This window comes from Rhopilema esculentum, chromosome 11 (assembly GCF_057945365.1).
Source record: "Rhopilema esculentum isolate cy_ngs chromosome 11, ASM5794536v1, whole genome shotgun sequence".
Lineage (NCBI taxonomy): Eukaryota > Metazoa > Cnidaria > Scyphozoa > Rhizostomeae > Rhizostomatidae > Rhopilema > Rhopilema esculentum.
The window spans coordinates 513,955-527,040 of record NC_142825.1 but is presented as its reverse complement, the minus strand read 5'-3'; the positions used below and the strand labels follow the sequence as shown (position 1 = coordinate 527,040).

The window sequence follows — 13,086 nt, the reverse complement described above, 5'->3', positions numbered from 1 at the left end:
GGCTGATGAGCTGCTTGTTTGTATACGCCCTCATGTTTTTCTTTCAGTTGTACAACTTGCCTAGTCATAAAGTTTTCTTGCAATACGCTCCGCGAGCGGAAGCGATCTCTGATTGGTTATCACATTTCTCCTTAGTTACGTGGTGGCAACGAACATTTACGGTCCAAGCGAGTTAAAATGGCAAAGCAAATTATTAGTCTTTCTGGTTTGTTCAACTACTTTCAGGATGATCAAAATGTTTTAAGTAAAGGTGAAACCAAGTACTATGCAAATTATGTTCTCCAAGTTACCATAGATGGGTTTGAAATCAAAGGAATTGTACGCGCATCAATGAAGGATAGTACTTATAAAGTAGGCCTAACAGTAAATGGCGATGATGGATTGATAACTTCAGCAACATGTGAGTGTCCAAGGGGAAGGTGGATATGTAGCCATATGGCTGCCACGGCAATACATGTGAACAGGAAAGGTTTTTCTAAGACAGACCTGCCAAATTCATGGATCAACCGGCCAAGAACTATGTCAAAGCAGGAATCAAGTGTTAAGTCGATGGCAAATCTTTTTCCTCCTTCAAAGCCCGAATACACCGCTGCAGCTCGATGCTTTTCAGAAGTTGATCGTGAATTTTTTCTTAATGCCTTAAGTTCAAAAAATGTAGACTGTCCATTTCGCTGAATGCTTTTGCCAGAGCCTGAAGTCAACCAGGGAAATATTGCACCACCTCTCATAGAGAGCCTTTTGCCCATCTATGCTGTCAACAAAGAACAATTCATAAAACAAGTTGAGGTAACCAAAGAGCAGCAACAGTGGATTGCAAATGCCACAAAAGATCAAAGAAAGAGTCATATCTGGGGCCAATACGAAGACTGTGTCTTACAGGAAGCAATTTTGGATTGGTGCTTGATGCTATTAAAAGAAAAGAACTGTCAGGCCGTGATTATCCCCCATCTCTTTTCAAAACTCTCAAAGAAGAATACTATTTGGGCAACAGAGACAGCATAATCTGGGGTCAGATGCATGAAGAGGTAGCACTTCAAGCTTATATTGAAGAAACAAATAACAATGTTACTTCTACTGGCCTTCATCTCTTCCCATGTGGCTATCTTGGCTGTACCCCTGATGGTATTATTAGTTCAAAAAGCAATTCAAGGCCAGGAGCACTTGAAATTAAATGTCCTTTTAAATATAGAGATTCCACCATCAAAGAAATGGTGGAACAGGAATCGGCTTCTCAAAGTAAGCTGAAGGGATTTTTCTTAACAAAAAATTACAAGTTAAACCCCTCACATAATTACTGGCATCAGTTTCAAGCTGAAATTGCAGTTCTTGGTGTCACTTGGGCACATTTTGTAGTATGGACTAACGAGGATATGTTGATTGTATCTGTTTCAAAAGACGAAAACTGGGAGAAGATTAATACCACTGCTGTCAGACTTTTATGTAAATACTCTGTTACCAAATTGTTATACAGCTGAAAAATGAGATAAACTGTTTTTTTTAGATTTACAAGTTAGTTTTGTAAAGTACAATAGTTGCAAAAAGTCCTGAGACACTTGGCATTTTTTGTTTCTTCTCTTAGGTGGGTAAGGTGCAAGGAAGAACAATTCTAGAAGAATATGGTTTTTATCACTTTCTTACAAGTATCCCAAGGACTTTTGGTGACTACTGTAGACTTCTAATCCTTATTTCTTTAATGCATTTTAGTTCACTTAATGCTGTTAGCTATATTTTTGATTGATTATAAAATTTTAAAACATACCAGATTTCTATTTTTTTGAGAAGAACATTACTATCAAAATTAAAAGCAGTTATGTCTAATGAGCTGCAATAAAGGAACAATAAAGCTTTATCATAAAGAGTAGTAAATTTTGGGAAGCTTGCTTGAACTACTTGTCAAATTAACATAAATCAGATGAATTATAATCAATTTGTTCATAAATATTCCATAAATTTTGTAAATATTCCATATATAACAGGAGACTGGAGGTTAACAAGAGATGCACAGACTTGGACAAGCTTGCTAGCTATTGGTCTTTGATTTGCTGAGATGGAATTCAAAATTCTGTAATTTCGCAAGCGCTCAATAGCTCTTTCCACATGTATTCTGGATCTTGCTATTTTTCTAGAAAATATGGCTTCTGCTTTTGTGAATCTTGCCTTTCCTGTCAAAAATGATGGCAAGTTAAGGAAGACACCTTGTGGCATCAAATCATGAATGAGAAAACCTTTATCAGCTAAAATGAGATCACCAGCCTGAAAAGGAGAAAGCAATGAAATCAAATGTCAGACAAGGGAAAAACTTCCTAATAAATGTACCTAAGAAAGAAAACCAATTACTGTTGAAATGTTGGTATTGCTCATACCTTGATCAAAATATAGGTCTATATTAATGCATGCAACTGGCAGTTTCAAAGTTGATCTAAGATATTGCTGCATTATCCAAATAAACTTTATTGGTATCATTTTACAGGTAATGCAAGTTATTGTTTCTTTGTTTATTGAAATAACCAAATATGAATTACTTACTTTCGAATGACCTAGCACTTTTGATTCTTGGGTAACAACTTTGTCACTGGTACTGCCTGGATACCCCTCACTAACAAATGTAATTGCACCATTAGGAGCAACACCAATCAAAAATTTTCCTGTCAAATTGTGTTTATAATTGCTGTAAGAAAGGTTAGCAGCATCAAGGTCCCTCCTAGGTGTTGACAGACGGAATTCTGTACAGTCAATAATGATCCGGCAGTTGGAAAAGTCACCAAAAGACTCTGGCATACTTGATTTGTTCTTTGTTAGGGATGGTATAGTTCGCATTGCTCCTTTAAACAAAGTCTCATGCATAAGGTGGAGGTACGTTAGAAAAATGTTTGTAACTGTAGTTCTGCTGACTCCAAATCTTGTTGCTAAATCAAAGAAAGGTATGTTCATTTTGAGTTTCATTAATGAAATCAAAAGCTGGTTTTTGCTATTAACTGACTTGACTTCAAATCCATACCAGTAATTAAACGGCTTGAAGCGATTCAACAAGCACAATAAGACCTCAAAGGCATCTTTATTCAAACTGGTATAGTTCAGAATGTCCTCGGAAGACAAATTTTCGTACTTGAAAACTTTTCCTTCAAGCTCCTCAATCCGAACCAAAGCTTGGTTCAAATCATACCTGAGTCGAGTGATGACTTGCTCAGATTCTGATGTATTCGAGCTGCTACTAGTTGCACTACAACTAGCGATGGAAGTTGAATTAAAACCCTGGATGAGTGCAGTATTTTGCATGGTGATGTCTTCTATGTTATCTGTGATGTCACTCCTAGCTTTCTGTGACACTTTTGACTGCCGCTTCGGCTCACGCTCATCACATTCAGCTCCCCTCAAATTCAAACTTGGAACTGCACTTCTTTTGAGCCTTTGCTTGCGAAATTCGACAGGAGTATAATTTCTAATTTGCGAAAAATCTGCGAGCTCAAAATGCCTGCTGCAGACGTAAGACGATCTTGATGGTGTATAATCAGCACGACAAATTCTCATTTCCCAAGCTTTTGATCGCTTCGTGTCCGTTGGAAATCCGTGGAAAGACAAGTTGGGATTAATTTCATAGTCAGCATTGCAACTAAACACGCAGCAGTACTTCGGCATATTTAGACAGAAACTCATTGCTTTCGTGTTTATTCTATAATGTGAGCTTAGGCCTAATGAATACAACCCGTTGCCACCACGTAACTAAGGAGAAATGTGATAACCAATCAGAGATCGTTTCCGCTTGCGGAGCGTATAGCCAACAGTGGACTAGGTATAAGTACCTCAGTCTAAATAAAGTCTTTGGCGAAGTTTTAAAACTAGGTCTACATTTAATTTTATCTAGCACTTCAGATTATGCCAGGAAATCAAGTTTCAGTTATATAACTTGCATAGTTACAAAGTTATAGTGCAAGACCTAGTATAGAATTGGGTACAAGAACCATTGTTAAAAATTGCTTTTGTGGTATTATTAAATCTGTTTTGCATCTCATTTTATCCATTATGTCAAATAAGGCAAGAAAAAGTTTCATTTTTTACCTTGCAAAGTTAAGATTGTTGTAGAAACTGCATATTCATAAAAGAGGACTGGGTATGAGTACCCCGGTCCAAAAATAGCTTTTGGGGGCATTTTTAATCTTGATATAAATTTCATCTCATTCAGCATATCGGATTGTGTGCTTGTACCAAACTTCATGCTATTATCATAACATGCACAATTCTACTTCTATGCGTCTGCACTATACATGCATCCAATACTAAAATTTAAGAAAAGGTTTTATGATAAGGATAACAATAAAGATGAACATTAAGAAGATAAGAACAAACTAAATCGATTAAAAAAAAGAAAAGGGAAAAGGGGTTAAGGATCATCTTGGATCCGCTAATCTCGTCTCTTCTGCCATACTGTTCCAGATCGTTCAGCTCTCTATTCAGATCGTCAATCGTTTTGTGAAGATCAGTGGTGTCTTTCTCCAATTTCGACTTTTAACAATATTATTTGAGACTTGCCTTTGATTTTGCTGAGAAACTCAGCTAACTTCTCGTAGTTAATGAGACGCTCTTCCAAAGTATGCAGACGGTCCAGTGTTGCTTTGTTTGATATTTCGAACTTTGAGGTAAGTTCTTCCATACGTGTGTTAAAATTTGTTTCTTTAATAAATCGATAACTTCTTTCATACTTTCGTTCACTGATACTGTGTCCTTTTTGTTCCGCTTGTCAGAAGACCCCATGATTGTTGGTTAACAAAATTACAAGGTTACACCATTCAAAATCCAAAACGATCCAAAAAAGTAAAAAATAGCCAAAAGAAATACAAGTAAAATAAAAAGTTGAATTTATTGAGACAACATAATCAAAGAGTATCGTGAAAATTCAAGTCACTCAAAAACACATCGGCATGCCAATCCGTCGCTTTACAAGTTCAACCTAACTAGCAAGGCTGTTTCATATATCCTAATTTTGGTGGCTGGTTTGTTATCTATAGTTGGTCACCCGATCGTTGAGATTTTCCCTTGCGTAAATTGAAGAAGCTGGTAAGACCCGATTCAAAAATTGAAGAACATTTTTTATGTCCTTCAGAAGAATGCAACATGGTCCACAAATGGGAAGATTGTTTTATTGCATTGAATGAAAGGAATATATCAAGGAATTGTGGAGAACAGATATTTAACAAGCTATGTCAACAGAATCTTTTGTTTACAAAACATTTGTCACGTGGGAAGACAAAGCTTAATCCTTACAGAATTTATGTATATAGACCTTTAAATCAGTGGCTGAAAGAAATGTTCCAGTTTCCAGAATTCAGGAGTCTGTTGGCATCCACGTTCCACCAACAAACCGCACACAATATTTTAGAGGATGTTTGGGATGGGAGTATGTGGAGTGAGTACCAATATGACCTTTCCACTGGTAGAAACTTTTTAAAGGAAGAAAATAACATTGTGTTCAAGCTTTCTGTCGATTGGTTAAAGCCATTCAAACGAGAACAGTATTATTTTGATGTGGTTTCTTTGGTTGCTTTGAACCTCTCTCACTTAGGATCGTAAACTTAGGAAATGGGTTCATCCGGTAGGGATCATACCTGGTCCACATGAGCCTAAAACTCACATCAACTCTTTTCTGAAACCATTGGTTGATGACTTTTTGTGTTTATTGGAAGGTATTGATCTTTTTGTTGAAGACCTTCAACAGATTATAACTGTGAAAGCGATGCTTTTTTGCATCTGATGCGATTTACCTGCCTTGAGAAAAGTTATTCAATTTCTTTCTCACAAGGCAAATAAAGGGTGTAATTTGTGCAAGTTTAAAGCAGAACGTGAAAATTCTATCAGAGCATCAGGGAAAATGAGCTACTTCTCAAGAATATTTTTGAGGAGCACACAAAATTTGAAGTTCGTGATCAAGCAAATTAGTACAGCAATGCAAGAAATAAACTCATGCTCAAGATATTGCAAAAAAGAATGGTCTTCGATATACAGAGCTGCTTCGATTGCCTTTTTTGATCCTGTGAGAATGTGTGCAGTAGATCCTATCCATGATATTCTTCTTGGTCTTGTACAAAAAGAGGTGTCTATTCTTCTTAATAGTGACAACGACCTAATTTTTGAAAATTTCAGCCTTCCAAAGTCAAACCAAGAAAAATAAGGAAGCGAAAAAATCGATTGAAATGCATTTTGACTGTGGAAGGCTTCCAGTTTCAATTATGGAAAAAGCAACTTCAGATTGTTTCACAGCACAGCAGTGGTTTCTCTTCGCTGTGATTTATGCCAGACCTTGCTTCTACAGATTGATTCCTGCTCAATTGTATAAATGCCTTAAAATCGTGCACAGAATCCAGGAGAATCACTTCTTCCATCACCCCCAAAACAATATTTTGGAAGACACCCAAGACATTGACCACTGCTGTTTGCATTTGATCCCATGTGTTCAAAATGACTGGTGTAAAAAACAGCAGTTGATTTCTTGAAAACAGCCGTATTACCAATTTTCTTTTTAATCATTACAGTGTTTCCTTCTGCTGGTAACTCAATAAATGAGCTTGTATCATCACATATTGTTGTCTCCAATTCCATTAATGTATTAGAAGGAACAGGTGTATCACTTGTAACCAGTACACTTCTATTTACGTCTAATTCATGCTCTGCTTCAGCATCCAGATTGCCAATTTGATTAATGTGATCCACAATGTGATCAATTTCACCGTTGATTCTCTGTCCACAATCATCAACTATTTCAGTGTCATTTATTTATTTATATATATTCTAATAATGCTGCTGGAAGAACTCCAGATAAATTAAAAAGTTTCTATCCTGAAGCCAATGAAGAAGGCCACTTGCCTTACAAACACTTACTTGGTCTCTTTTCCATGTGTTTATTATCATCTCAAAGCACTTTATCAGATAATCCTTGTGCTCAAACACAGTTGAGACAATTCTACTTTGAAAATTCCATCTGGTTTGCACAGAGCGAGGAATTCTTCTGGCCACACATTCATCCAGGCATGATACTCTCTTTGGAAAGCGAGACAAAAAAAATTAAAATGCATTTATTAAATTTGCAAAGAATACTCTTACACTGGTGATATGTGAAACAGCCTGTTGTAGTACCAGGTTGAGTTGGTGGACATAGCAATGAATATAGTGAGCATTGGGATATGCATCCTTTACTATGCTCTGAACACCTCTATGTTGGCCACTCATTACTGATGCACCATCATAGCATTGTGCAACAAGCTTCTGTTTGTCATGAGTCCCAGGTAGAATGTTATCCAAGCAACTTAGCACATTGGATGATATAGTTGCAGCATCACCCTGTGGCATGTACCAAAATGACCAAAACCAATCTTCCCAGATGTTATGTATCTAAACACCACAACATTCTGTAAGTGATTTGATACATCAGTTGTGTCATCTGCAATCACTGCCACAAAATCAGCTTCCTTTATCTCTTTCTGGATTTCACTTTGCATAATTTTGTACATGATCGTAAGCAATTCATTCTGGATGGTTTTAGTAGTACCTCTAAATATAGTTGCTGTCTCCAAATGTTGAATCAAAACAGAATCAAGAGCTGCTGTGAAGTTTACCAAACCAAGTAATACACCTGGCTTGATGCTAGTTCAAGAGCACCATAGAACTTAATGCAGTCAATAATTCTTGACAGAATATGACGATTATTTTGAAGAATGGATACACCAATTGCATATCCGCGGCCTCATATCCACGCGGAGGACTGGGCCGAGTTTTTGGGTGAAAAATTTCACCCACAACAAGCGTACCATTGTGTAAGGAGTGTTTTGTTGATGGTGATCGCTAGTGGCTGGGAGATTTCTCGAGTCCTGATTGTTCCATTTTCGTTGTTTATCTCCAGTAGTGCAGTCTGTAATAAGGGGAGGATAAATTTTCAAAGCTCCAGCAAATACCTGTCGTAACTCTAGTTGTCTGTCTAGCAACACGAAAGATGGTGAATGGAAATTGTGCAGTTATTGGTTGTACGAACAGTCGATACAAACTCAAAAATTGGGAGAAAAATAGCTGCGATGAACACTCAGGACAACCACACAAAGATTGTCCTTGTGCTCGCCCATTTACACTACATGTTTTTCCGAGCATTAAGCTAAATTTGGAGAAGAGAAAGGAGTGGACAAGACTAATGCGCCGAACAAGAAAGGGGAACAAAGAGTGGACTCCTGGCCAGAGCGACATGGTTTGTTCACGACATTTCGTTGACGGGCGACCAACTCTGGCTAACCCTAACCCTTCTTTAGATTTGGGTTATGACAAACCAGCAAAAGACCAAGAAGAACCTTGGTTAGAAGAGCTGCGGAGCCTCAACCAAGTTCTTCAACTGCTTGTGTTGCCGATGATGATGAACACAATAGGCCAAGGTCAGACCACGAGATCTTCAATGTCCTCGAAAGTCCTTGCAATGAGGAGGGTTGCCAACCTTATGACTCAGGAACACCCTCGGTCAAGGAATTAATGGGAAAAAGTTCAGCCATCACTAAAGAAAACAACGACCTCAAAGTGGCTGTTGATAAGCTTTCTAGTGAGCTTGAATCTTGCACTTTGGAGAAAAGGCAAGCCAAGTCACTGGGAATGTCAGCAGATTGCATTAAAATAGATAGAAAGATGAAGTTTTTCACTGGCATTAAGACTGTAAAGATGTTTCATGCACTGTTTTCAGTTTTGAAGCCATATATGCCAAATTTGGTTCTTTGGAGAGGATCAAAAACCATATTTTCTCACAAAGCCAAAACACATGGACAGAAAAGAACAAAAACACATAAACTGACAAAGAAAGATCAATTTTTGCTTGTATTGATGCGTTTAAGGCTTGGCTCACTACTTGATGATTTGGCAGATAGATTTAAGATATCTTCCTCAAGCTGCTCAAGAATATTTTACACATGGATTCGATTTTTGAGCACTGTGTTAGGAGGTGCATTAATTTCATGGCTTCCAAGTGAAGTAATACAGACAAATTTGCCTCATGCTTTCAATGGAGCTCGCAGCAAGACAAGATGCATCATTGATTGCACAGAGATTTATATTGAAAGACCAAAATCACTTGATGACCAGGCAGCAACCTGGTCAGATTATAAGAAACATAACACAATAAAATATTTGATTGGAATTACTCCATCTGGATTTATTTCCTTTGTCTCTAATGGTTATGGGGGAAGGGCTACTGACCAACACATATGTAGAGACAGTGGATTTCATAATTTGCTAGAGTATGGCAATGAGATTATGACAGATCGAGGTTTTCAGATAAGAGATGATCTGCTTCATTTTTACTGTACTTTGTATGTCCCACCTGGAGCAAGGGTCAAGTCTCAGATGACAGAAAGGGAATGCAAAAAAACTAAAGAGATTGCCAACTTAAGAATCCATGTTGAGAGAGCAATCAACCGAATAAAAACTTTCAGGATTTTAAAGAACACTTTACCACTTACAGTACTTCCATTTGCTGATGATATTATGAGAACATGTGCTGCAATTTGTAATATTCAGCCACCTCTAATTAAAGCTTAATCAACATGATTAACAGTGGAAAGACTTAATTTTGTGTTTATTTAAGTATAATTAGCAACTAAATACTCATTTTGATTTGAATTTTAACTAGATTACAAATAAACTCATTTATTTTTGTAACACATATGGAATATATTTTGACAGATAGAACTCTTTCAGTAATAATTGTGTTTCACTCCAAAAACCCCTATTAAAATAAAGTTTTTCTGTGAAATTTCCATGTGAAGTCCAAACAAAAAAGTAGGTTCTTGTCATTTCTGTAGCAGCCATTTATACTTGGCACTGGGTAAAGTACTTGTGCTTCCTGTTCAGCATGACTGTGGAGTCCTCATTCAGCATCAAATATGGCAAGCGTACATTGGGATCAGTTGGGCTAGTATGGGAGATTGAAAAGGGACACTTTACTTCAAGGCATGACTCTCCACAACAGTCACATACAATTATTCTATCAGGACTAGCTCCAACAAAGGGGACATCTCTGCATAGGAAAAGACCACAATCCAATATTTTTGCATTTTTGTGCTCTTTCGAGTATGTGGAAAAGAATGCTGCCACGGCTTCTGCTTCCATTGCTCGGCCATACTTAATTGCAGGCAAATCCATGTTTAAATGTGTTTTCCCAGATACTTTATCTATGACTGAAATAAAATCTGTTTCCTCAAAATTTCTTTTGTAAGTAACCATCCTACTCATTACATCATGAGCTTTTGAAGCTGTTATACAGTGCTTCCTAGCTGAAAACCAAAAAGCATTGTCACTTTGTCCTCTTGTTGCTTTTTCAATTTCCTCCTTATGGTCCGCAAAATATTCCAATTTGGAAATAAATTCATTTAAATTTTTTACGCTAGCTAGGACATCATCAAATGTTGAAAGCAAATTCCCTGTCATATTTGCATTGGCTAGTTTGTCTTCTTTAAGTTCTGAAGTGAAAATGATTGAATCTTTTTCCTCACAGACAGATCTCAAGGCTGTTGTAACATCAGCTAATGTCAGGGAACTTTCAAAGTTAATTATTGGCCTATAATTTTTCTTTGGAGATGAATTTAGTTTCTTCAAAGTTTGCCCCCTTCTGCCAAAATTTCCCCGAACAAGCTTCAAGTCTTTGACTTTCACCGGTTTCACATCTTTAGCATTTGGAAGCCACTCACAGGGTTTTGAAGTGGATGCTGGGTTGGAAAGTCCCATTCTTACAGCCGCCTCAATCCTGAATAATGCAGCTGCTACATGGTTACATGTTTGACCCATTCCAGCCATGCATGAGCAATGTGCAGCCATAATGCGCCCTGTAGCTTTCTCTAGACAAACCCACAACTTATGTGGCACGTCAGAAAGCTTTTGTGAGGGTCTACATTTTGTTTTTAGTAAACAAAGTGGGCTATCATCAGAAATTTTGTGGAAGCTGAGTGGCTTTAACCATCCTTCTTCATAGTAGTTGTACCCTTTTGATGTTTTATAGTCTGATAAATCCTTGCTTGAAAGCTCACTTGGATGAAAAGCCAAGAAGTGGAATATATCGGGGTACAGTGTGCTTGGCCAATCTTTCACCCCTTCCTTTTCACAAATCCACCCCTCATCTAGCTTCAAGGGATCTGGAATAACATGATTTCCAAGATCGTCCGAAACAAAAATATTGAGTTTGCTGCTATATTGTTTCCCAAGAGCAGCTTCAACTTTTTCAGCAGTTTGCACAACCTGCACATTATTTTCGATAGCAACAAAGGCTCTTGCGACAAGTTCTTCCTTTTTTCCGCTGACTTTCAATCCACGAAGGTGGAGAAAGTTCTTCAGTTCTTCAACCTTCATCTTTGAAAGTAAATCAAAATCCATCGTCACTTCTGGAAACTGATGTGGGCCTAAACCTCCAATAAGAGTTAGGACAAGTAATTGCTAGAGTCTTGAAAAATTTTTGTTCCTGTTGGTGAGGTAAATTGTCGAAAATATAACAAAAACACGAAAAATTTCCCAGCCACCAGCGATCACCATCAACAAAACAACCTGAACCCAACGGCACGCTTGTTGTGGGTGAAATTTTTCACCCAAAAACTCGGTCCAGTCCTCCACGTAGATATGAGGCCGCGGATATGCAATTGGTGTATTCAAGATTATGTTGAAGAATGGATTCCCTATACGCTCAGCAATGTTGGTTTGGCCTAAAAATGCCAGCTTCAAGCAATTCTTGACATGGCCACTACATCTAATGTGCCGTTTTACCTTGTCGGACAGATGTTTCCAGTCGTTTACACCAGTCTGTGTCCAAGCCTTTTCTCGTTGAGACTCCCCAAACAGGAGACATGGGAAACAGTAAACTTTAGCAGATTGAGTACAACCAGTGAGCCAACTGTACTTCAAGTACCAGATTTTGATAAGCCGGCGGGATGACGAGCCTAACGTTGTCAACAAATCTGGCCTATCAGGGCCTAGCTGCTTCACCTCTAATTTCTCTTCCAAAGTTAACTGGTGGAACAGACGCATTAGTAGATTTTGCACTGTATTCATAACTAACGAGTTTATTGAAGTCATAACTAACGAGTGTACTGATACTGGGCCTTTGAAACATGACAGATCAAGATTTGTTTGTTTAATTGGATGTTGCCCTGCAACGACTTCTATCAGGTGACTCTCGATCAGCTTGGAAGAGAAAGATATCATTCTCTGGTCTTGACCGGAGATTTTAATTGTAGGTCATCTCAGTGGTGGGACAATGATGTTGAAAACCCCAAAAGGACTGCTTTGGATGAGCTGATGGAAATGAATAACCTTTACCAGTTGATCGATGAACCTACCAATATTCGAGGTGAAGGAAGGTCCTGTATTGACCTCATTATAACCGACCAATCCAACATGTTTGTGGAATCCGGGGTTCATCCTTCTTTAGATGAACACTGCTAGCATCAACTGATTTATGGTAAACTAAATTATTCTTTACCCTCTCCACCTCCATACAAAAGAACGATCTGGGATTACTCAAAAGCCGACACCAGCAAAATCAGAGATTTACTTAACTGCGTTGACTGGAATTCGCGATTTAATGGCCTAGGGTCCGAAGAAATGTCGGAGGTTTTCACCAGTGCCCTGCTTTCTATTCTTTCGTCGTGTATACCTAACAAAGTCATAAAATGTAATGATAAAGATCCACCATGGATAACACCGGAGCTAAAATCTGCGATCAAGCGTAAACACAGAATTTATAGAAAGTTTGTACAGCGTGGAAGAAGGCAAGAGGACTGGAACCTAGTTAAAGAAACACGAAATAGAACATCAAAAATGATTATTCATCAAAAAGAAAGCTATTACTTGCAGCTTGGAAGAAATTTATCTTACCCTAACCAAGGCATTAAAACCTATTGGACCATCCTTAATAGGTTAATCAATAAGAAAAAAGTATCAAATATCCCTCCTTTGCTGGAAAATGGACTTTTTGTGACGAACGTTCAAACCAAAGCTAATATTTTAAACGACTACTTTGTAAAACAATGCTGTATAATAGCAATGGGAAGTTCTCTTCCTAATTTCCGGCCAAGATGTAACTCT

At 37.8% G+C, this 13,086-nt stretch overlaps 3 protein-coding genes and 1 pseudogene across 3 annotated transcripts; 2 read left to right on the top strand and 2 right to left on the bottom strand.

Moving 5' to 3' along the window:
* Window positions 1-1,932: 1,932 nt before the first annotated feature.
* LOC135693661 (uncharacterized) lies at window positions 1,933-4,749 on the bottom strand. The gene is made up of 3 exons (XM_065212191.2): window positions 4,651-4,749; window positions 2,527-3,720; window positions 1,933-2,253 (listed from the first exon to the last, which is right to left on the bottom strand). The coding sequence occupies exons 1-3, from the start codon at window positions 4,747-4,749 to the stop codon at window positions 1,933-1,935; spliced, it is 1,614 nt and encodes a 537-aa protein (XP_065068263.2).
* Window positions 3,892-6,314, top strand: LOC148958762 (uncharacterized; annotated as a pseudogene).
* Window positions 6,315-8,349: 2,035 nt separating this feature from the next.
* On the top strand, window positions 8,350-9,555 carry LOC135682942 (uncharacterized). The gene has a single exon (XM_065198043.2). It carries the CDS (start codon window positions 8,500-8,502, stop codon window positions 9,553-9,555), a length of 1,056 nt encoding a protein of 351 aa, XP_065054115.2. The 5' UTR covers window positions 8,350-8,499.
* Window positions 9,556-9,825: 270 nt separating this feature from the next.
* Window positions 9,826-11,382, bottom strand: LOC135684509 (uncharacterized). The gene has a single exon (XM_065200091.2). The coding sequence runs from the start codon at window positions 11,380-11,382 to the stop codon at window positions 9,826-9,828; it is 1,557 nt and encodes a 518-aa protein (XP_065056163.2).
* Between the last annotated feature and the right edge of the window lie 1,704 nt (window positions 11,383-13,086).

What these genes read in the sequence shown, in the direction of transcription:
- LOC135693661 (XM_065212191.2), bottom strand. Translation starts at nt 4,749, where the DNA reads ATGGGGTCTTCTGACAAGCGGAACAAAAAGGACACAGTATCAGTGAAC. An exon ending in AGAAACAAATTTTAACACAC is followed by an intron (nt 3,721 to 4,650) that starts GTATGGAAGAAC and finishes ATTTCTCCTTAG; the next exon opens with TTACGTGGTGGCAACGGGTT. An exon ending in AAGTGCTAGGTCATTCGAAA is followed by an intron (nt 2,254 to 2,526) that starts GTAAGTAATTCA and finishes TCTCCTTTTCAG; the next exon opens with GCTGGTGATCTCATTTTAGC.
- LOC135682942 (XM_065198043.2), top strand. Translation starts at nt 8,500, where the DNA reads ATGGGAAAAAGTTCAGCCATCACTAAAGAAAACAACGACCTCAAAGTG.
- LOC135684509 (XM_065200091.2), bottom strand. Translation starts at nt 11,382, where the DNA reads ATGGATTTTGATTTACTTTCAAAGATGAAGGTTGAAGAACTGAAGAAC.